Raw genomic sequence first — 20,858 nt, 5'->3', positions numbered from 1 at the left:
ATCAAGAGCTTCCCAGACAAAAAAATTGAAGGACTCATCATTGCCAAACCATTGTATGAAATGTTAAAGGGACTTAGTTAGGAAAAAGAAGATCAAAACTATGAACAATAAAATGGCAAAAATACATACCTATCAACAAATGAATCTAAAAACCAAACTAAGCAAACAGGAACAGAGACAGAATCATGGATAGGGAGAGCACTTTGATGGCTGCCAGGCGGGAGTGGGGTGTGGGGGAAATGGGGAAGAGGGGAGGGGACCGAGAAGCACAGGTAGTTACAGAAGCGCAGGGGGATGTGAAGTGCAGCACAGGAAGCGGAGCGGCCAAGGAACTTACGTGCAGGACGCGTGGACATGGACAATGGGGTGGGGACTGCTAAGTGGAAGGGAGCAAAGCGGGGAAAATCAGGACCACCACAATAGCACAATTGATAAAATATAATAAAACAAAGACTGAAGGTATCACCTGGGACACCCAACAGGACACAACACCCTAAAAACCACACGCAAGGCGGTCCTCTGTATGTTCAGGGCCAGATCCGCTTAGAAGTGCAGTTCGAACAGAGGGGCGGGCAGGCAAACAAACAAACAAACAAACAGACAAACAATGCATGTGACTATGTTTTACTTCTGGACCATTCATCTTTTCGTCCCCCATTTTTTTATCCTTCCAACGTCTGGCTCCCTAGGTCCAGGACACGGGGTAACCTAGGGAACGGGTCTGCCCTTCCTTCCTGTTCTCCCCAGAACACCTTTCATGGAACCAGAGACCTTACTCCGACGTGCACTGCATTCCCCTAAGCTGTCTCCACGCAGGCTTCAGTGTGCTCAGACAGGCACAGTCCGCGCGGTGCCCCCACACCCTAACCTCCCCTGAAGGGCGGAGAGAGTATGCAGCATGCGGCCACAGGCGCAAATTCAGTTTCCACAGCTCCAGTGGCTCACCCTGCAAGTCACCGTGATCGCTTTAATTCAGGAGCAATCCTCTCTCTGGGAACAGGGTCTACGACGGGGCCTGTCTTCGGGCTCTGAGTCAAAACCAATAAACATGTTCCTTTTGGGTTTTTTTGCTCACAGTTTTTTCTAAATCCAGTATCAGGCTGAAAGGTAATTACGTTGAGTAAGAAACGGTGGGTACAGTTCTTGAGGGAGATGATCTGTCAGACTAAGAATAGGAAGGCACAAAGGCTGGAGCGTGAAGGCAATGTTCCTTTGCCAGTGATCGTGTCGGCTGCATCGAGTGTCTTTGTTCTCCAGAGCTTCGTGTACTCCTCTCGTACTTGCCCGGCTCCTGCTCCCTCTCAAAAGGATGGGAGGATGGAAGAGGGCAACGACCCGCCTACAATCACCCCATGGGCTGGCTGGCTGGCTGGAGCACGAGGAAGCCCTGTAGCCCACACCCGCACACACAGGGTGAGGGAGGTCTGAGCCCCAGGGAATTCACTCTCCCTCCAACTGAACGATTAGCTCCTAGAAAGAAACCCGATTTTTTTACACATTTGGGTGCACCCCTGCACCTAACACAATGCCTTGCAAACGAGACAGAATCATCACTCAGGAGTGAAAATCATTTCACTTTTCTACTTAAAAATACTTTGCAGGGAGTCCTGTAATCTTGACGGTGACTCCAAGCTCCAGGGGCACCGGCATGCAGTCCCCAAAGCACTGTCCTCTCTCCTCCTGGCTCTAATTCTCTGAGGAACAGAGCAAGCCTCCCGGTCCGGGTGCGGCTCTCCCTTGCGGTCCCCTCGTGTCCTGCGCTTCCTGTGCTCCTGCACCACACAGCCCAGCTATCAGTAATCACAGAGTTGGATTGTTGAGGAGAGGGCGTGCTATCCCTAGTTCTTTTTTTTAAACTTTCTATTTATTTATTTTTAGAGAGAGTGGAAGGGAAGGAGAGAGAGAAACATTAATGTATGAGAGATATATCTATTGGTTACCTTTCACACACCCCCTACTGGGGACCTGGCCTGCAACCCAGGCATGTGCCCTGACTAGGAATCGAACCAGCGACCCTTTGGTTCACAGGGTGGCACTCAATCCACTGAGCCACACCAGCCAGGGCTCCCTAGTTCTTGGCACACGGTATACTCAGTGAAAGTTTACTGAATGAATGAATGAATGCACTACAAATGTTTGCTTGCTAACTGGTCATGTAATGCGTCCTGGGAAGGCGAGGGGGGGGGAGTTAAGAACGTGTGGACACTTAAGGTCAGAGCTACTTTGGAGAGGCAGAAGAGAACAAAAGTATAAATAACCGCTATTTCAAGAGAGAAGGAAAAGAAAACGAGTGTTGTTTTAGAGACTACTACAGAAAACAGGCCTGAAACGGAGGAGCAGCAGATGCATAAATATCTAAATGGGGGATTTATCTCACAAACAAAATCAAATACCACGGGGGCCAGCCCATCCCTGCTCTCAGTAAGTGTTCTCTTCCCACTGCCCCGTGCTGTTCCGTGCCGAGCTGGTCTGTGAAAACTAGATGTTCCTAGACTCAGACACCCATGCAGATGAGGGCAAAAGGGTTTCCAAAGAGAAAATCCTATACTGGATCCTACCTCAGTTCAACAGCCCTATTTTCTCATTTGAACCGCAGAGTACAAGAAGTGGCTTTTTCCGCTGAGAAAAGAACTCTTAACAAAAGGAGTCATCGACACGTATGGTGTCATGCAGCTACGGCCGGGACAGGCTGTGGCAAGGACAGAACGGCTGAATGTAATTCTGCAAACAGCGACACCTGAGACCGAGTTCAGCCCATTCCGTCTGCAGGCAGCACCGAGACGTGCTGGTAACAGGACTCCTGACTCGCTCGGAACGGGCGCAGGAACAGTCAGGAGCCTCGGAGCCTCCGCTGCTGCGCTTACCCTGCTGGTCTCCGTAGGGAGCTTCTTTCTGCCGGGACCTTGGCTGGCCGTCCTCATCCTGGCCCTGAGGTGGGGGGGGAAAGCCCAGGAATGGTTACTGGCAGAAACAACATCGCCACATTCAAGCAAACGTGGCTCCAATGAATATTTCAGCAGGTTGGCTATTTTTATACCGCTGCTGGCCTGCAGACTAAATTGTGTGGCCAAATTCCCTTTGGGTGCTGCTTTAATTCACAGCAGAATCCTAATTTGAGACATTGAGGGATCTGGTGCTTGAGAAAAGGGAAAGGGACTGACAGCAGGTATCAGATTTTGAAATACCTGACGCTGCATACAAACTCAGAAAAAGGGAAGGCGTGAGGCCTCATCTCCACGGAAAATTCAGTGAAGTGGAACCGGGAAAAGCTTCGCGCGTCTCCAAGCATCCTCAGGTTCCGCCCGGCCGGGAAAGGCGTCTCCTAGCCTCTCGGGGCCTCGTGCACGAGGAGGGTGCTGCACTCGGCTTCCTCACGGTCCTCCTGCACGGCTTGGGCCCACACAGTCCCGGGGGAAAGCAGCTGCTCTCTGTGAGCCTGGGCTGACAGCACTTTGGGCCGCGGAGCAAACCACACCTGGGATTACTCCAGACGCCCGCTCTGGGTGCTGAACTGTCTGACCGACTCGCTCCGTCCCCGCCGGAGAATCAGAAGAAGGAAATAAGCAGCCTCCTCAACAGCAACTCCAACACGTTAGGGATGTGCTCGGTGTTCCACTTAACAGCGCGGCACCTCACCCAGTAATGGTTACACGCCCCCTCGCAGACATTTGTATTTCAGATGGGACCATCTTTTAACGCAGAGCTCTGAAAGCTTACTGCTCACCAGGCAAAGGAGGATTACATCTTATTTGTTCTTACTCCCTTGAGGGTTTCCCTGTGTCCTTACATATCCTGGAACTTTTTAAATCTTGTGTCTTCTGTGTTTTTCTGGTAGTACAACCATAGTAAGTACTCGCCGAATATATCTTGGGCATACTTGTATAGATCTGATTGCATTTCTCCCTCAGCCTTCATTTTAATAAACAGAAGAATCCTGTTTCGCCGAGGAAGGTACTGTTCAAATTACACTGCAAACACCAAATTTGTGTCCACCCACCGGAATAGCCAGGTGCCGATGGAACCCTGAGAAAGTGACCTGCTCAGGGACAAGACCAACCAGCAGCAACAGCTGGCAAAGCGGAACTGGAATGTAGGGCTTGGACTTGCTCCCGACACCACCCACCTGTCCGGCCCGGGCCTGCTGGGGGGGCTGGGCACTTCCGTGCGTTTTCGTTTCTTCCTCGCGGCTCCTGCTGCCTCCCTCTCGGTCAGGACCTTCGGGGAGGAACCAGATGCTGTGACTCCTCGTTTCCAGAGGTGCTCACAGTCCAGGGGGGCACCGTGAACGCCCCACCGTTAAGTTGCCAACTTTGCCAGCTTTGCAAGGAGGGCAGACATTCTGTTAGAGACCGTCCTACTCTAGCCAAGGGGAAGGAGAGGGTTTCGTGCACACAGGTCTGACTGGGCCTGGGCGGCAACAAGGGACGCAGTTAAAGGGAGAGACTAGAGCGGGATTTTTTTACGACATGAGGCCACACAGGCGACTTTCACATTATGTACAAAAGGCAACTTACCAACCCAAGAGCACTGTCGTTCATTGGTTTTCCTGCAACAGGAAATTTAAATGTCAAAACGGATCCAGATGGATTTCTGGCTACCATTTTACTTCCCCAAACTGTCCCGCACAAAACCCCCTTGTGTACGCCCTTCTCCCCTCCACCTGGTGCCGCTTACTCTAGAAATACAGTCTTCAAAAATCTACTCCTCCCCTATTTTAAAACTATGATCACCTGCAAGCTGAAACCCCCGAGTCTGCTTCACACCATATTCTAACAATATGCCACTTATTTGGGGGGGGGGTCCCTACTATGAAACGGAAGGTGGAACTTCAGGCGTCAGTGGCAAATTAACCGGGGAGATACTCTTCGGCAAGGCCTTCCCACCCTTCCCCAAATCAAACTGGCAGGCGTCTGCTTGTCCCTCTATGAGTAAATTGTGACGGCCCTTAGAGGATAAAAATTGGGAGATATCACATCAGGACATTTGGTGGGAGTCACGGAATCCTCTAAAATGGAAGGAAGTATCTTTTTTTCTTTTTTTTTTAAGATTTTATTTATTTTTAGAGAGGGGAGAGAGAGAGAGAGAGAGAGGGAGAGAGAGGGAAACATTAATGTGCGATTGCTGGGGGCCGTGGCCTGCAACCTAGGCATGTGCCCTGACTGGGAATTGAACCTGCGATGCCTGGTTTGCAGCCTGAGCTCAATCCGCTGAGCTATGCCAGCCAGGGCAGAAGTATTTCTATAATAGGTCTCTTCCACTGAGTGGTCATTCTGTCAGACTTTGTACTTACGTTCCGTCTTCCAGTATTTATATAGTGAATGGTTTTAACAACTCAAAGAGATAGAGAGATAGGTGGTATTCTTCTTCTTCACCATTTCACAAGGCAGGCACAGAAAGATCAAGAAATTTACCTGAGGGCACACGGACTAAGTGACAAAGCCACCAGGACTTGGACCAGGCAGTCTGGCGTGGAGCACGGACCCCCACCCGGGGTGGCAGCAGAGCCCAGTCGGGCCGGCCGCTCGCCGCACTCAGCCGGCACCGCCAGCTGACCCCCGGAGCCGCCACCTTCCCCTTTGCTCTTCTCTGCCACCCACACTTGCAGCGTTCCACTTACCAGGTGACAGGTTTTCATGAAACCATTTCATCTCCACATATAGAGTCAAAACAAATGGATAGGGGACCAAGGCAATTTCCCCATGTTTGAATTTCAGGTGGGACACTCTTTCCCATCTGCTTTTATCTGGAAAATGGTGCTAAGGAGTGAGGGAAGACGTCAGCACAAATACCTGGGCACTATTTTAGGGATAAGACTCTCTCTCCTCCCCCTGACCTGCCCTCCACACCGCCTATATAGGTCGGGTGCTCCTGTTCAAATGAACACTTTGTGCTGTAGCTCACGCCCATCCAGAAACGAAAGGATACAGGGAAACACGATGAAGTGTTTTGTAGTAAATGGCTGCAGGTTGTCCAGGTTTCCCAAGACCACACGAATCGAGTCCTGAAAAAAACAACGGGAATGACTTTGGTCTTCTCTAGCCTTAGCGGACCTTTCGTTTACATTTGTCGTGGCTCTTCACACCCCCCACGTCCTGTTAAAGCCGAACCACTCGCTGTTCCCCGAATGTGCCTTCCTTCTGCATCTCCATTTCTATGCTCTTGCGTAGTCTGTTCCCTTGGCCTGAAGTGCCCTTTCCACTCACCAGCCTATGGCCAAGTCCTACCTACCTTTAAGGTACAGTTCAAAGCCATCTCCAGGAAATTTTCCCTGGTTTTCCAGTTGCGATTAACTGTTAGTCTCAAACTGCACAGTAATTAGCTCTGGGCCTTTACCACATTCTACATACACGTTTTCTTTTCCTGACTGAGAAATCTCCTTGAGGTAGACTTTACAAGGTCTGTCAAGAAAAAGTCCAGCCCTTGTTAATGTAACCAGAATGGTTAGCATGACATTGATGTAACCCGGCAGCCAAGGAGAGTGGACTGGAATGCGCACGCATGAACAATGAGGACTTCACTGTACTGGTCAGTGGGGGCGGTAGATGCCATTGAGTGAGTGTGTGTACTGTGAGGCTGTTGCATTCAAAATGCCTGAGTAGAGCAACAAATCTGCACCAAACTTTGTGTTCCGTTTGAACATTCCTCCCTGAAACTGTTCAGATGATTCAGAAGGCCGAAGCTATAGGCAACTGGTGACTGACAGCTTTGTTAGGACAATGTACCTGCTCATGCATCACGTCTCGTGCAGAATTTTTTTGTAAAACATCAAATCATCCGGGTGACTCAATCCCCCTACAGCCCAGACTTGGTGCCCTGTGACTTCTGGTTTTTCCCCAAAACTAAAATCACCTTTGAATAGGAAGAGATTTCAGACCATCGAGATTCAGGACAATACAATGGGGCACCTAACCATGATTGGGAGAACTGTGTGAGGTCCCAAGGTGTCTACTTTGAAGGGGCCTGAGGCATCATTGTCCTATGTATGATGTTTCTTTTATCTTGCAACTTCTTCAACAAATGTCTTTTTTTCTATTACATGGCTGGATCCCTTCTGGAGAGACCTGGCACACTGATGTATTTTAGTGTCCCTTCTGTGGCATCTAGCATTGTGGGTGACGCATGACAGGTCTCCAGTAAACATATACTGAATGAACAGTGCTGGTGTTCACTAAGTTCTTTTGCCTTTGCTTAAGTCAAACCTTTTCTTCTACTCTTTAAAAATCTTAACGGATTAATCTCTAATTAACCTGTGCTTGCTAGTATACACTAATCACACAATTTGGTATCACAGAAAGACTATTAGATTTCTACGGGGAAAAAATCTGAATTTCAGTCCTAGCTTTGTCATGTCATCGAAGCCTCACTTCCCTCACCTCTGGGCTCACAGAAGGTAGAAACTGTGTCTTGCTCATCTCTGTATTCTCTGTACTAAGCATAGTATCTAGCTTACTTGTGTATTTATTGAGTAATCACAATGGCACGTGTTACTGTTTTTGATACGTACTGACTCTCATAAAACCCTATGAGAGAGACACTTGTATTACCCTCATTCTACAGATGAGGAAACTGAGGCAAAGAGAGATGGAATGACTTTTTCAAGGTTTCATAGTTAGCAATGGTACAGCCAAGATGTGAACCCAGGCTTGTCTTAACAATTAAGGTATCGTGCCTATCAACACATGTTTTCTAAATGACTGAGAATAACAATTCCTGCCTCAAAACCAATGAAAGCAAGAGAACATATAAAAAGCACTCTGAGAACATGGATATGGTTATATACATATATGAATGCCGTCTGGCTGGCAATCAGTGAGCTACTATGTGGCAGGCACTGCACACATCTATTTCCAGTCCTCACCGCAGCCCCGACAACGGGCTGTGTTTACGGAGCTCACTGACAGGTGAGCAAACAGGCTCAGAGAAGGTGGGTCACCTGTCCGAAGTCCCTCTGTGAAGGCAGAACTGGGATCCACATCCAGGTGTGACTGGTTCTAAAGTCTGTGCCGTCTCCACTTTACTCGGCTACCTTGAGCTCCTTTCTGCCCAAATTAGCTGGAGCAAAGTGAATTAATTCTGCTCCACTCACAATTCAAATAAGCAAAAACCTGCCACGGTCCTGTATCATTATTTACAGTGATGTTTCTGAGGTCCTGCAAGATCCTAACGGACGTTTCAATGTTTAGCCAAAGGTATCTTCAGGGCTATGACTCAGATTTTTGGTTTTCACAGTTTTGTGTATTTAATTATATTTGAATTCTTGGAAATGTGGCAGCATATGTCTTTTTTTTTTTTTTAGATTTATTTTTAGAGGGAGAGAAACATCATTGTGTGGTTGCCTCTCGCACATTCCTACTGGGTACTTGGCCTGAAACCCAGGCATGTACCCTGACTGAGAATCGAACCAACGACCCTCTGGTTCGCAGGCCGATGCTCAGTCCACTGAGCCACACCAGCCAGGGAAGCATACGTCTTAATAAACCACAATAATCATAAGTCACTGAGTTGAAGTCCTAAGAGATTAAACAACTTTAAAACTCTCATTTTAGCCCTGGCTGGTGTGGCTCAGTGGACTGAGTGAACTGGAATGTTACAGGTTTGATTCCTGGTTAAGACACATGATTGGGTTTTGGGCCAGGTTCCCATTTGGGGGTATCTGACAGGCACCCAATCAATATTTCTCCCTCCCTTCCCCCTCTCTGAAAATAAATAAATAAATAAAATCTTTAAAACTCTCATTTTACTAATGAGGCAATCAAGACCCAGAGAGATAAATGACTTGCTGAGGATCACACCACTAATTAGAGGCTCAGGCCCTTGCCCAGCGCTTTTACCAATTTTCAAAAATGTCCACCTGTTCGGTCTTCCTCCTGTGTGAGAACCTCAAGCTAGAGGAGCTGGGTAGAAAAGGAATGAAAATAAAGTGGGAATAAAGCAATGGCAACTGTTTCCAATTAAGATGAAGACACGGCAGCCTTGTCTGTCTATTTACAATCCAGTTTCCTGAACGTCAAGCACAGGCGGTGGTTGGGATGCTGAGGTTTCCCAGAGCCCTGGAAGGCGGTACCCCGCCCAGGCCTCCGGAAGCTCCCTCTCTGCCAGCTGCCAGGGAGAGCTGCCCATGGCTGGGAACGCTGGTAGAAACAAAATAACTCTCAGCCTCAAAGGTGCTGACACTTCAACTAGGAAAACTGAAAAAGGATACAGGCTTTAATGTCCCTGGAAAAACAGTCAAGTTTCTTTGCAGAGGTAATGTGGCAGGGAGAAGCCAAGCAATCGAGTGGAGTTGTGACTTGGTTGGTGAGAAATAATTAAAATCTGAATACAGACGCATCCTCAGAAGAACAACTTTCCCAGAAGTTGTCGGCTTCTTTCCCTACCTCCAGCTCCTGGACGATGGCTTCCTTATTCTCTACATCTTCCCTTCTAGAAGGTAAATAAACAAGAGATAAGTAAGCCAAGAAGGAAAGCTCTGGAGACAGTAGAGCAAAAATGACACTTCCACTGAGCTCAAGAAACATGACTAAATAACAAGCATGTGTGCTGACCCAGGGCTCACGGGAGGAAGGGATCACCTAGGTGGTGTGGTCTGAAAATTGGCACGAGGCGATACACCGAAATACCTTCTCCGCTAACTTGCCGAGACCTGAAATTCCCACTGTGAATGTTACTAATTTGTTAGACCGTTTGTAATCAAGTGTAGTCTGATGACCCCTACGGGTCCTCAAGACCCTTTCAAGGGGCCTCCAAGGGCAAACATTGTTTTCAGAACACTCAGGTGTTATTTGCCTTTTTCACTGGGTTAACATTTGTAATCATTAATGCAAAAGCAACGGTGAGCAGAACTGCTGGTATCTCCGCATAAATCCAGCCCACTGCACTGAACTGTGCTAGCAGTTACAGTCACCTTTACTGCCACACAGGAAAAAAAAAAAATCCAGCTTCATTTAATACCCTTGAGGAAGCAGTAAAAATGTAGTAATTGTATAAAATCCCAACCCTTGAATACATGTCTTTTTAATACGTTATAGGCTAAAACGGCAAGCATGCAGAAAGCACTTCTGTGCCCACAGACACAGCAGCGCCGTCTGGAGGGAGAGCACGCGTGCGATCGGGCTGCAGACTGAGCTACCTGCTCCTTTCACGGACGGCGATCCACCTGGACGGTCAGCTGACGCACAAACTACGGCTGTTATTAGACTTGGTAATGTGACATTTTCTCAAAAATGAACAGCGAGCTTACCAACTCAGGGATTTACTGTCAAATAACAACTGATAATGTTTGTTGTCAGTGATACATTTTTGAATTTCAAGCAAAAATTTGCGCTTTGGAAAACTTCTGTCCACCCCTAGGAGATTGTCAGGTTTCTGATGAGACTGGTAGTGATATTAACAAATATGATTTTTTTAATGTTGTACAGGCACATCTCGTTTATTGTACTTTGCTTTACTGTGCTTCACAGTTATTGCATTTTTTACAAATTCCAGGCAGAACTCTACCAGCAAAATATTACGGCTTGCTTTATTGTCGTGGTCTGGAACTGAACCCACAGTATCTCCAAGGTATTCCTGCACAATGAAATGTGTTGACATTTGGGTGATCTGCATAAATCAGCGAACCAATGTTTTCCAAAGGACCAATGAAATGCATATGTCACAAAACCGTTCTAGGTAAAACATTCATTCGAAGAACAAGAGAGACGAATAAATTTTAATGTAGCAGAGTTCAAAAAGTTCACTGATATAATTTCAGATTCCACATTGCAATTAACCTTTAACAGAAATTACCACAGTAGCCTTGACTGGGTGGCTCAGTTGGTTAGAGCACTGTCCAGATACACCAGGGTTGTGAGTTCAATCCCTGGACACGGCACCTACAAGAAGCAACCAATGAATGCATGAATAAGTGAACAATAAATCTCTCTCTCTCTTCCTTCCTCTTTCTCTAAAATCAATAAAAAACATTTTATGACATACTATTTTTACATTAATAAGTATGATATTTTAATTTTTCTGTTTTTTTTATGATAAATATTGACAGGAATAACCCATATAATCAAAACCTTTGGGATACTCAATAATTTTAAGAGGGCAAGAGTCCTGAGATAAAAAATTTTAAGAAGCACTTCCCCAAAGTCATGTCATCACTCACTGGGAAACTTACACAAATAATACATCATACATGGAAAATAAAGTAGCTCGGAAAGACACCTACGAGGTACTACTTCAGCCAGTCTCCCGGACTGGGCGAAGGCAGAGGAAGGCTGGCCGGGGGGGAACGTGCTAACCTGTTTGCAGAGGCTGCCCCCACCCCCAGCTGTAAATTCACCTGAAGCTGTTGCCATATCTGATGTTTCATTTGAATTTTCTTTTATTTTTTTAATAGTTTATTTGTATTGTATTTTTCCCACTACCGTTTATCCCCCCTTCACCTCCACCCACCCCCTCCCCTGCCCCACAATCGCCACACTGCTGTCTGTGTCCGTGGCTTACTTTTCTTTTTCGCTCGATCCCTCCACTCCCCAACCCCCTTTAAATTTACCTGACTCTGTTGCCGTATCTGATTTTGAATTTATACACATTAGATCCTGAATGAAGAAACCTTGTCTCTGGAAACGGGTAGGTGAAGGGTTTTAAACTCATTGCTTCCGAACGATAGCCTGTAAAAGAAATAGCACAGAAATATTTAAAAAACCGAAGATGGCCCCTTACATATGGAAAAGTGAGCCTGCCCAACCTGTAGCACTGTTTATGAGTAAAATGTCCAACGCTCAGCACCACTGTTCATGTCCCAGGCTTAGTTCTGATACTAATCAGAACTAAGGACCATTCTGCTGCCTGCGTGCAGAGGATACCTGGTGTTCTGGGGCAATCTCTTCACTTGAAATCGAAAGTCCTGAGCAAGCTTGGTTTATCTTGGAAGCTTGTGCAAACTACCTCTCCTCCACGAGAATAATACTGACATCTGATGACTCACAGGGTTTGTCTTTGTTAGCACTAAATATCTATCTCCAGCCCCGGCCGGGTGGCTTAGTTAGTCGGAGCATCATCCCGTGCACCAAAACAGTTGCTGCTTCACTTCCCAGTCAGGGCACACAGGGGAGGCAACCAACTGATGTTTCTCTCTCACATGGATGTCTCTCTCTCCCCTCCATCCTTTCTCTCTAAAATCAATAAACGTCTTCAATACCTATCCCCAAATATCTCTTGAATCTATCCTCTGCCCTTGTCCTCACTTTCCCTGTAATGCAGGCCAGTGCGAACAGGGCTCAGGTCACGTAATGAGACAACCCAAAGGCCGCACCAGCGAGCGGCACAATGGAGAAGACCGCTGCTATTCATTTCACACGCAGTTGAGGGAGCAGCCCCACTCCCTGCCGCAGCCAGTGCAGCAGATAAGGACGTACGCCGGTGTTTCTCAGCGCCGCTGAGGGGGGCCTCGCCTTCCCGACCTCCCAGTCCCTCTTCCTCTTCATCTCCTGTGAGACGAGGGTGCCCACTACCCTCCTGGCACTTACTAGTGTTACTTCTCCTACTCCAGAAGCTCTGCCCACCGAAGGCCCCCAGTGTGGGAAACTGAGGAAAGGAAAGGGGAGAGGTCAAAAAGGACAGCATACCCCTTCTTCTTGGAGAGGGCAGCTGGAACGTGCTGAGAGCTAGGAATCAGGCGCACTGCGTTTTTCTAAGTTATTAGGATTCTCCGGTGCCTCTTTTTTCTTTGTAAAGTAGAAGTAATAAACCCTGCACTTTCTGTCTCTTCGTATAGAAGTTTAAATGCTAAACACTGAGAGTAAGCAGTCCACAGCTGTCGAGCATCAGAGCTACCGTTACACAGTGCAAGGCACCGAGTCCAGAGGGAAGCTGAGACGAGGCAGGAACGAAGTGGGAACGATTCAGGTTTATATCTCAGCTCCCGTGTCTCTACTTAGTTCCTCTGGGCCTTGGTTTTCTTATTTATACAGTAATAATGTTTTCGTGCCCTCTTATCTCAGTCTTCACAATAAGCCTACGAGACAAGTGGTCTAACTTTGACAGACGAGGAAACTGACACTGAGAGTGGAGGGGCCTCCACGGCTCTGAATGCTGGAAACGGGACTGGAACCGAGACCAGCGTAAACCCAGACCTGATGCTCTCAACCACCTCCCCACTCTGCTTCCTGGGGTTATTAGAAAGGAGAAAAAATTAATATAACATCATTTTTAAGTACTAAATATTATACACACATAAAGGACTATTTTCATTATTTGTTACTCCCTATTACCGATACCGTTTCTACTCAGCAGGGAAAACTCGTGTATGTTCGAGCCAGAAGATCTATGTGGCCAGAGAATGGAATTTCCCACAATTTCCAAAGTTTAAGCCTGGGGCTGCCAGGAAAGAGATATCCCAGTGTCTGATCTTGCTGCTGACCGGAGGTTGGAGCCAGAGCCCAGGGGATTATTTAGACTAGAATTGCAGTCAAAAGTGAAAAGCACTAGTTGGTGCCAACTGCAGAGTTACCAAAGGGGAAATAGTGTTCATATCCTGAGAAAATTCTCGCTGCTTCTCCGTGCCAAGGCATAGCAGGAACGCAGGCTACATTTGCTGGTGGTTTCTGGTCCTAGGTGAGTTTTCTAAGCAGGCAGGGAGTCCACCTAGTGAGATTTAGGCTGATGCCACAAAAATGTAGATCTCAGTTACAGAAAGGATTCTTAAAAAATGCAGTCATTTCTGTCTACGGGCTGAGGGCTGAGGGCATCAGAGCAGAGGAAATGAAGGACATTTGCTGGAAATGAGAACCCAGAGAGGAAGCTTCATGCGCTGAGCTATAGCTGGCTGTCTGAAAGAAGGAAAAACAGCTCTTTGAGCTGGGGCCTGTTCCTGCTAATTGCTGGCGGCAGAGACAAACACCGCACATGAATAACCTTGTCTGGAAGTAAAGATTAGACAGAATAACCCAAAACAACCACACAGCAGTAGTGGTGGCTCCAAGATTCCACAAGGTTATTGTCCAACATGAGTACTGCGGTCACGGCAACACTATGTCCCTGTGACTATTATTAAGTTGATGAGATCTTGTAGATGAAGAGACAGGATCTCAACCCATTTCTAAGTGACCATAAAACCTGACAGCTTTAAAACAAAAGAAGAAAAGTTATAGGCAAAATGGGACAGACGTAACAGTGGGAAAGACCTAAGATATGGAATTGGAGGACCAAGGCTCGGGTCCTAGCTCTGCCGCTTATTAGTCAGTAAACCCTGGACAGTTCAGCCTCTTCACTGGTCAGTTTCTACCTCTACAGATGGGGACCCCACCTACTCCCGGAACTGTTGCAGGCACTGAACGAGATCCTGCTATAAAATAGTACTTCATACACTCTAAAGCAGGGGTCCCCAACCCCCATGCTGGTCCGGCCCGGCAGGAACCAGGCCGCACAGCAGGAGGTGAGCTTGAATGTAATGCGCTTGAATCATCCCGAAACCATCCTCCCACCCCTCACCCCTGTCCGATCCCTGGAAAAATCGTCTTCCACCAAACCAGTCCCTGGTGCCAGAAGGTTGGGGATCACTGCTCTAGAGTATGATACACACATTAGCTGTTTCGACAGATTTGAAGTTTCTCTATGAATGCTTCACTAGAAAAGCAAATTCAAGAGAGGAAAACTGATTTGCTTTAATCTCACTGTAAAATCTGACAAGCCCCAATCAAGAATGTTTCCTCGAAAATCCCCAATAATTAGACCTAAAAGACACATTAGCACTGATGTTAGAAAAACCTAGCTTTTTCGAGGTCTGGGCATTTGTCTCACATACAGGAAAACCGGGGTCAGTGCACGGAACCCGAACAGGGCTGCACGCCGCATGAGGAGGATGAGCCCGTCCACTGAGCAGGAAGGAGACCATCACAAGGAAGCACCATCGCTCAACTTTTCTGGGGTTATCTGATGAGAAAATCTTCCAGTGTTAAGGGACAAAAGAGCTTCCATAAATACTTGTTCAAAAATACATTTGCTCTGTGACCACTGGTGAATGTGGGCCACAAAACAGCCGGAAGTCTGTATTTCCAACCAGAGGTCTATGGCTGCCTGTACGGTACTGCCCTGTTGCAGCGGGACAAGAGGGGAGTGCGTCACCACAGAAGTAACGGTCACAAAGTCACGTGACTCTGCACAGAACCAGGACTAGCCCCCCAGAACTGCTGACTCCCTTGGCCCACGCATTTTCAGCTACAACACATTAGTCGGCCAGTCGTTTCATTAAACTATAACAGAACTCAAAAAGTCGCTCTCGTAACTCTGGATGATTCAAGGCAAACTGAATCTGGGTAGAGATCAAGCCAAAATCTAGTATTTTTTAACTGAAAGGTTTTCAGAACGATATCTTATAGTATAAACGGTAACAGCCACATTTGTTTGTCTTCAAGCTCTCCTTTCATTTTGTTTTTGAGATTCTTGGTTTGTTTTTCCTTTTCTTTTTCAAGTTCTATTTTCAAAAGGAACTATTTTGGGTTTCCCTGATCACCTTACAGGGTGATTAGAACGGTTAATGAAATAATGCATGTATAATTGCTTACTGTATTGCTCTACGCATAGGTCACTCAATAAAGAACAGCCTTTTAAAAAACAAAGTGTTACAATATGGGACAGGAAGGGACTGACCTAAGGCTTCCCAGGACACCTCCCTGCTTACTGATGTCATCCGCTTTCTCTAGGTTTCTTCCTATGCGTTTTGGTAAGGCACACTCTTTAAAATGCTCCTGGCATTTGTTCAGGAATAGATTTGCCCTTGGAACTGTGTCAGGTTCTGTTTTGTCCGGGAGAAAGGAGTAACTAACCTCCGAACAGAGAGGCAGGAAGGTGCCCTGAAGGAAAATCTAAAGGCCTTAGTAGACCGCTCTGCAGACTCAGATAAATGTCTAAGTCGCCCTCTAAGTTATTCTCTGCACCTAAGTGCCTCTTCCACTCCCATCTTAACCGTCATGAAAGCTAACGGAAAAACCACCTTTGGTAAACAGGTCCAGGACTGTGTTGCTTATTATGGAAAAGCAACAGAATAGTATTTCATCTCCCCACCTGGTCCAACAGTATTGTGGCCGGGAAACAAAACACTTGGTACTTTGAAAGACCATCAAACCGTAGGGATATGACTGTGAATAGAACTTAGGAAAATAAAAACAAACCCCTCATATTTATAAAGCACTTTCAGTTTATACAATGCTTTCCCATCTCTATCTCACAAGATCCAAAAAAATTCCGTTCAAGTAGGCAAGGCAAATTCAGCCACCTTACACTCCATGCTAACTGCTCTACTCTTTACCTGATTTGATTCTCTCAAAATGGTGTTCATTCAACCAAATATTTGCATGTCTACTATGTTCCAGAAACTAAGTCTGGAATAAAGTGGGGAAGAATAAAAACTTGGTCCCTGCCTACAAAAATTTACAGATGATTTTAACTGTAACGACTCAAACCAAAGAAAAGGATAGGGTGGTGTGGGACATAACCTAACCTGGAGTACCCTAACCCAGGGTGGAAGTGGGGGGGAGCCCACTCTGAGTGACTCACCATCTGAAGGGTGAGTATGAGTTAGGCATGCGCAAATTAAGAGTAGGTGTGGGGGCTGCGGTGGGCACAGGAAAGAGCAGATGCAGGGGTCCTCGGCTGGGAGCAGCATGGCATTTTCAAAAGAGGGAAGCGTAGTAACCCAGAGGAACACAGTGGACATGAGGGCAGTTCTGTAACGCAAGCCCGCAAGTGACGTCAGCCAGCAGGCACTTGAGAGCCTCAGGCTCCGTTCTGAGCACGGACGAAATATAGTGAAAAGAGAAACATGACTCCGTCTTTAAGCGCTTACACTTCAGGAGGTGTGCAGAGCAACAATAAACATATAAATAAATGAACGTAATTTGAAATACTCCTACGTGCTATGAAGAAAATAAAATAGGATTTTATAATAGTGGCTGGGAGGCTGCTTCAGCCGCTGTGGCCAGCAAAGGCCTTTCAGAAGAGAACCCGACCCAGGTGAGGCCCTAATGGAAAGTGAAACCACCATGCAAAGTCAAGGGGCAACGCATTCCAAGCGGCAAAAAATAGCAAGCACGGATGCCCGGTGACAGGTGAATTAATGGACAGAAAGGTCAGTGTGGCTGGAACACAGAGAAAGACGACAGAGTGGCGGAGATGAAGGCAGAGAGACAGGCAGGAGCCAGATCACATAGGGCCTGCCGACCATCGTCAGGAGCTCCGATTTTATGCTAAGCGTTTTATCAAAAGGAAAGAAACGATCTGTGCTTTAGGAATATCACTCTGGCTGCTGAGAGGATGACGAGCTGTAAGTACAGCAGCAGAAGCAAAAAGACCAGTTAGTAAGCTTTTGTAGCCGTCCAGAAGAAAGGTGTTGCTGATCTGGACTTTGGGGTCTTAGGAGTTGGAGAACAGTTGGATTTGAGGTATATTTTAGACAGATGAACTAGCTGTGGGAATCAAGGATGTCGCTTACTTTGGCTTTTGCTGTGAGGTGGATATTGGTACATACCCCTTACTGAGATGGGGAAGGATGTCAGGGGTGGAGATTCGCAGAAAGCAATCAATAGTTCTGCTTTGGTTAAGTTGGAGAGGCCTGTTAGACAGCTCCATGGATACGCAGAGGGGTGGTATCCTAGTGAGCAAGGGATGGAAATAAAACTTTGAGTCACTAGTGTTTCCATGGCATTTGAAGCTTTTGGAACATTCAGGGAGAAAGCACAGGTAAAGAAGGAATGAGGACATTCCTTACAGGCCAGGTTATGAACTGTGGAGTGTTTCCTAAGAGCAATAGGAAAGAGCAATGAAGAATATAAAAGAAAGGATGTGACCACATAGATCTAAGTTACAAACAAAACCAAACCAAACCAAAAAAAAAAAAAAAACAAAAACCCCTCTGGTTGTAATGTGGGAATAACCCGGAACCCGGAACAAGAGCAGATGAAAACGAACCAGCTAGGTGACTTCTGTGGCTCTAGGCAGAAACCGATAGCCGTCTAGGGTAATGAAAGATAAGCACCTGGTTTGGAAAATGTCTAGGAAGATGTCACGATTTGGTGACTTGCTGGGGTGAGGGACAGACGACGACCATTCCTGGTTGCTTGAACTAGGATTAAAGTAAACACGCCACCTCTATAAAAAGGAGCCTTAGCAAGTTCAGGTTGTGAGGGGAAGGTTTGAGTCCTTACATGGAGGCGCCCGTGAGATCCCCGGTGACGGAGAATCCAGGCAGACCGTGGGCTACCGCGGCAGGTCTGCCCCTGCGGACGTGCAGGTGAGAGCGCTAACGTTCAGAAAAGTTGAGGATGTGCATCAAGGTACATTTCTCAAACCTGCCCGTCCCTGTCCCCACATGCCACGATTCAAGAACCCGAGGGGCTGAGCGGATCTCTCCCCAAGTACTGTGACTCATATTTACTTCCGCGGTCCAACCAGGCATTTGCAAACTAGAAACGCATTCCAATCTTTACGACATGATGTGATAAGAAACGCTTCCATGGAAGAAATCTTGTTTTCACGGCAACTACCAAGCCTGGGTCACCGCTGGGGCTGTAGATCAGAACAGACATTTTGGACACACAGAGAGTCGTTCAGAGGGTGAGGCGCAGGGCCCGCAGCCTCCGACCACCCGAGCTGTGCGGTGGGCCGGGCGGCCTGGGTTCTCTCCCTCCGCGCTGCTCAGCGGCCTGTGGAGGGGATCGCCCGGGCCCAGCACAGACCTCGCCTGGGCCAACCCAGCCCACCGCACGCCAAGGCCCCTCCTGCCCGCCGCAGCTCTCCCTCGATCCACGCCGCGGCTACCCGAGCACCAGGCCACGGAGATCCCCGTGGCACTGTGGTTGGGCAAAGGGTGCGCTGGGCGTCCCAACGGGCCCAAGTGCCGGCGAGGTTACGTTAGACGCCAGCGGCGGGGTGGTGAGGAGCTGCCAGACCGGAAATCTCCCTGGTGCGTGGGAAGGCGGAACAAACCCGAGCACCAGGCCGCTGGGGCCGTTACCTCACACCCAAGGACCTCTCGGGCTCAGCCAGGCCCTTTCTCCCACACTGATGGCTCTCCGCGCCTCAGAAAAGTGGCCTCGACAGGACTACTCACTAGGCAGTGCTCGCTGAGAAACGAGGGCGCCGACTTCGAACGAGGCCCGGCTACAAGACTCGCTCATCCTCTTCCCCGCGCTCTCTGCTCGAGACTCCAGCCCGCCAGGCCTTCTGCACACGTGCGGCGCCACTTCTCGCCCTGCCCATAGGGCTTTCTGCGCTTGCGCAGATGTGCACCTCTGCCCCGCCCACTGGGCTCGCGCTCACTGCGTGGCAGGGGTTTACGCATGCGCACTGGAGAGACCTCGTCTAAGGGTCTCGCGAGGCCGACGCCCAGGGCGAGCCTTGGGCTGCACCTGCCAGAGCTGAGATGCTGGGTGCCTCTCAGCAGTTCCCTGGCCATATGCACCAATTGTTCATGTTGCGCTGACTATGTGTCTGGCGTAGTCAAGTCCAGAACTCCTACTGGCAGACCCCTACTGTGTGTAGAACATGGTACAGGCACTTTTCACGCTCTCCTTTAATCCTCAAGGCCGTGCTGTAAAGCAGTTAGGCATATCCCAGTTTTAAACAGGCGTGGAAGCAGGAGCGAATGCTAGAGGCCCAAGGACTCAATCAGGGATCTATGTGATTCCAATGCCCAGCACCTTCCCTTCCACTTCCTGCTGGTCAAATTCTGACCATGTTGTGAATTAAGTGATGCGGCTCCGCATCTTGGTAGGACTGCGGGTGCTGGGGGTGCTGCCTTCCTGATAATGGACCTTACCCACTTGGGAGATACCCTCTGGGGGAAACTCTGATCCCTACAGTCCGCATTTTCCTGCTTCCACCTTAGCCCTGTTTCTTCTCCATGGAATGCCTCCCCTACCCTTTACCCACCCCACTTTAAAACCCTCCTCCACGTGCTGTGGGTAGAAAAGGGTTTCTAGGGAAAGCAACCTCACAGGGTGATCTGATAATAAATCGTTAACAGGACAGTTTGTTGCAAGTAGTCCCACCCCAGGCGTAGAACATTTTTAGTAAAAGGTTTTGCTGTGCCTTAGCAAGCACTGTCCATTGTTTCTAGGCATCTAGGTTAACACTCCATTGAAATGAACCTAACCACCCTCAAGAGAGCACCTAATCTTGTTTAACTATCTTGGAATCCAACCCCCTTCCTACTCTCATGTAGTCTTTCCTTTTCCCTCCTTAATCTCAAATGCATAAACTTATTTTCCAAAGCAGTTGAGATCTGGCTCCTCCACTGTTGCCAGTTTGGCTAAAATAAACTCCTAATTCTCTGCAGGTTTGGGTATTCTTACCTCAGCGATTTCTAGGTTGTAAACTCCTTCAAGACTGACACTTGTATGTCTTTCCATCCTTTGGGCAGCTAAGCACCTACTACTGGGCGGTGCTCCTAGAGCCTTGGGAAGGCAAGGCAGGAAAAGAAAGGAAAGAAGTGGGAGAGGGAGGGAGAGAACTGGACCTCAGCAGGGCATCTGCCCCATTTAGAGGCATCTGCAGTCCAGCCCCCCACTGAAGGGAGGCCTGCGGGAGGAGTGGTCTGGTAGTGCAAGATCTTATTTTCATGGAAAATCTCTCGATTTAAAAATGTTGGCAAGCCCTGGTAGATGTGAAGGACAGAGGAAATAGTCACTGTTTGATTACAAATAGTTTTCAGTGTCAACCAACCTGGAGGGACATAGGCAGAAAGCCCGAGGATTTGAACCAGAGGGCTTTATTACAAAACCAAATGACTGAACATCCCTGAGGACATTTTTTTTTTCATTGCTTTTAGAGAGACAGAAGGAGATAGGACTACTGATGAGGGAGAAAAATATTGA

The 20,858-nt window shown here is 47.8% G+C and overlaps 1 protein-coding gene across 1 annotated transcript in view; it reads right to left on the bottom strand.

Moving 5' to 3' along the window:
- Window positions 1-20,858, bottom strand: part of MAJIN (membrane anchored junction protein) — a 30,988-nt gene that overhangs the window by 5,172 nt on the left and 4,958 nt on the right. The window contains exons 3-6 of the mRNA XM_045855492.1: window positions 11,540-11,657; window positions 9,378-9,423; window positions 4,124-4,215; window positions 2,865-2,928 (exon numbers count right to left, since the gene is read on the bottom strand). Of these exons, the coding sequence (XP_045711448.1) occupies window positions 2,865-2,928; window positions 4,124-4,215; window positions 9,378-9,423; window positions 11,540-11,640 (303 nt within the window). The 5' untranslated portion in view covers window positions 11,641-11,657. The remainder of the gene's footprint in view (window positions 1-2,864; window positions 2,929-4,123; window positions 4,216-9,377; window positions 9,424-11,539; window positions 11,658-20,858) is intronic.

This window comes from Phyllostomus hastatus, unplaced genomic scaffold (assembly GCF_019186645.2).
Source record: "Phyllostomus hastatus isolate PE091 unplaced genomic scaffold, TTU_PhHast_1.1 phas_scaffold_11, whole genome shotgun sequence".
Taxonomy (NCBI): Eukaryota; Metazoa; Chordata; class Mammalia; order Chiroptera; family Phyllostomidae; genus Phyllostomus; species Phyllostomus hastatus.
The sequence above is the reverse complement of the archived record's forward strand: the minus strand, read 5'-3'. Positions and strand labels throughout refer to the sequence as shown.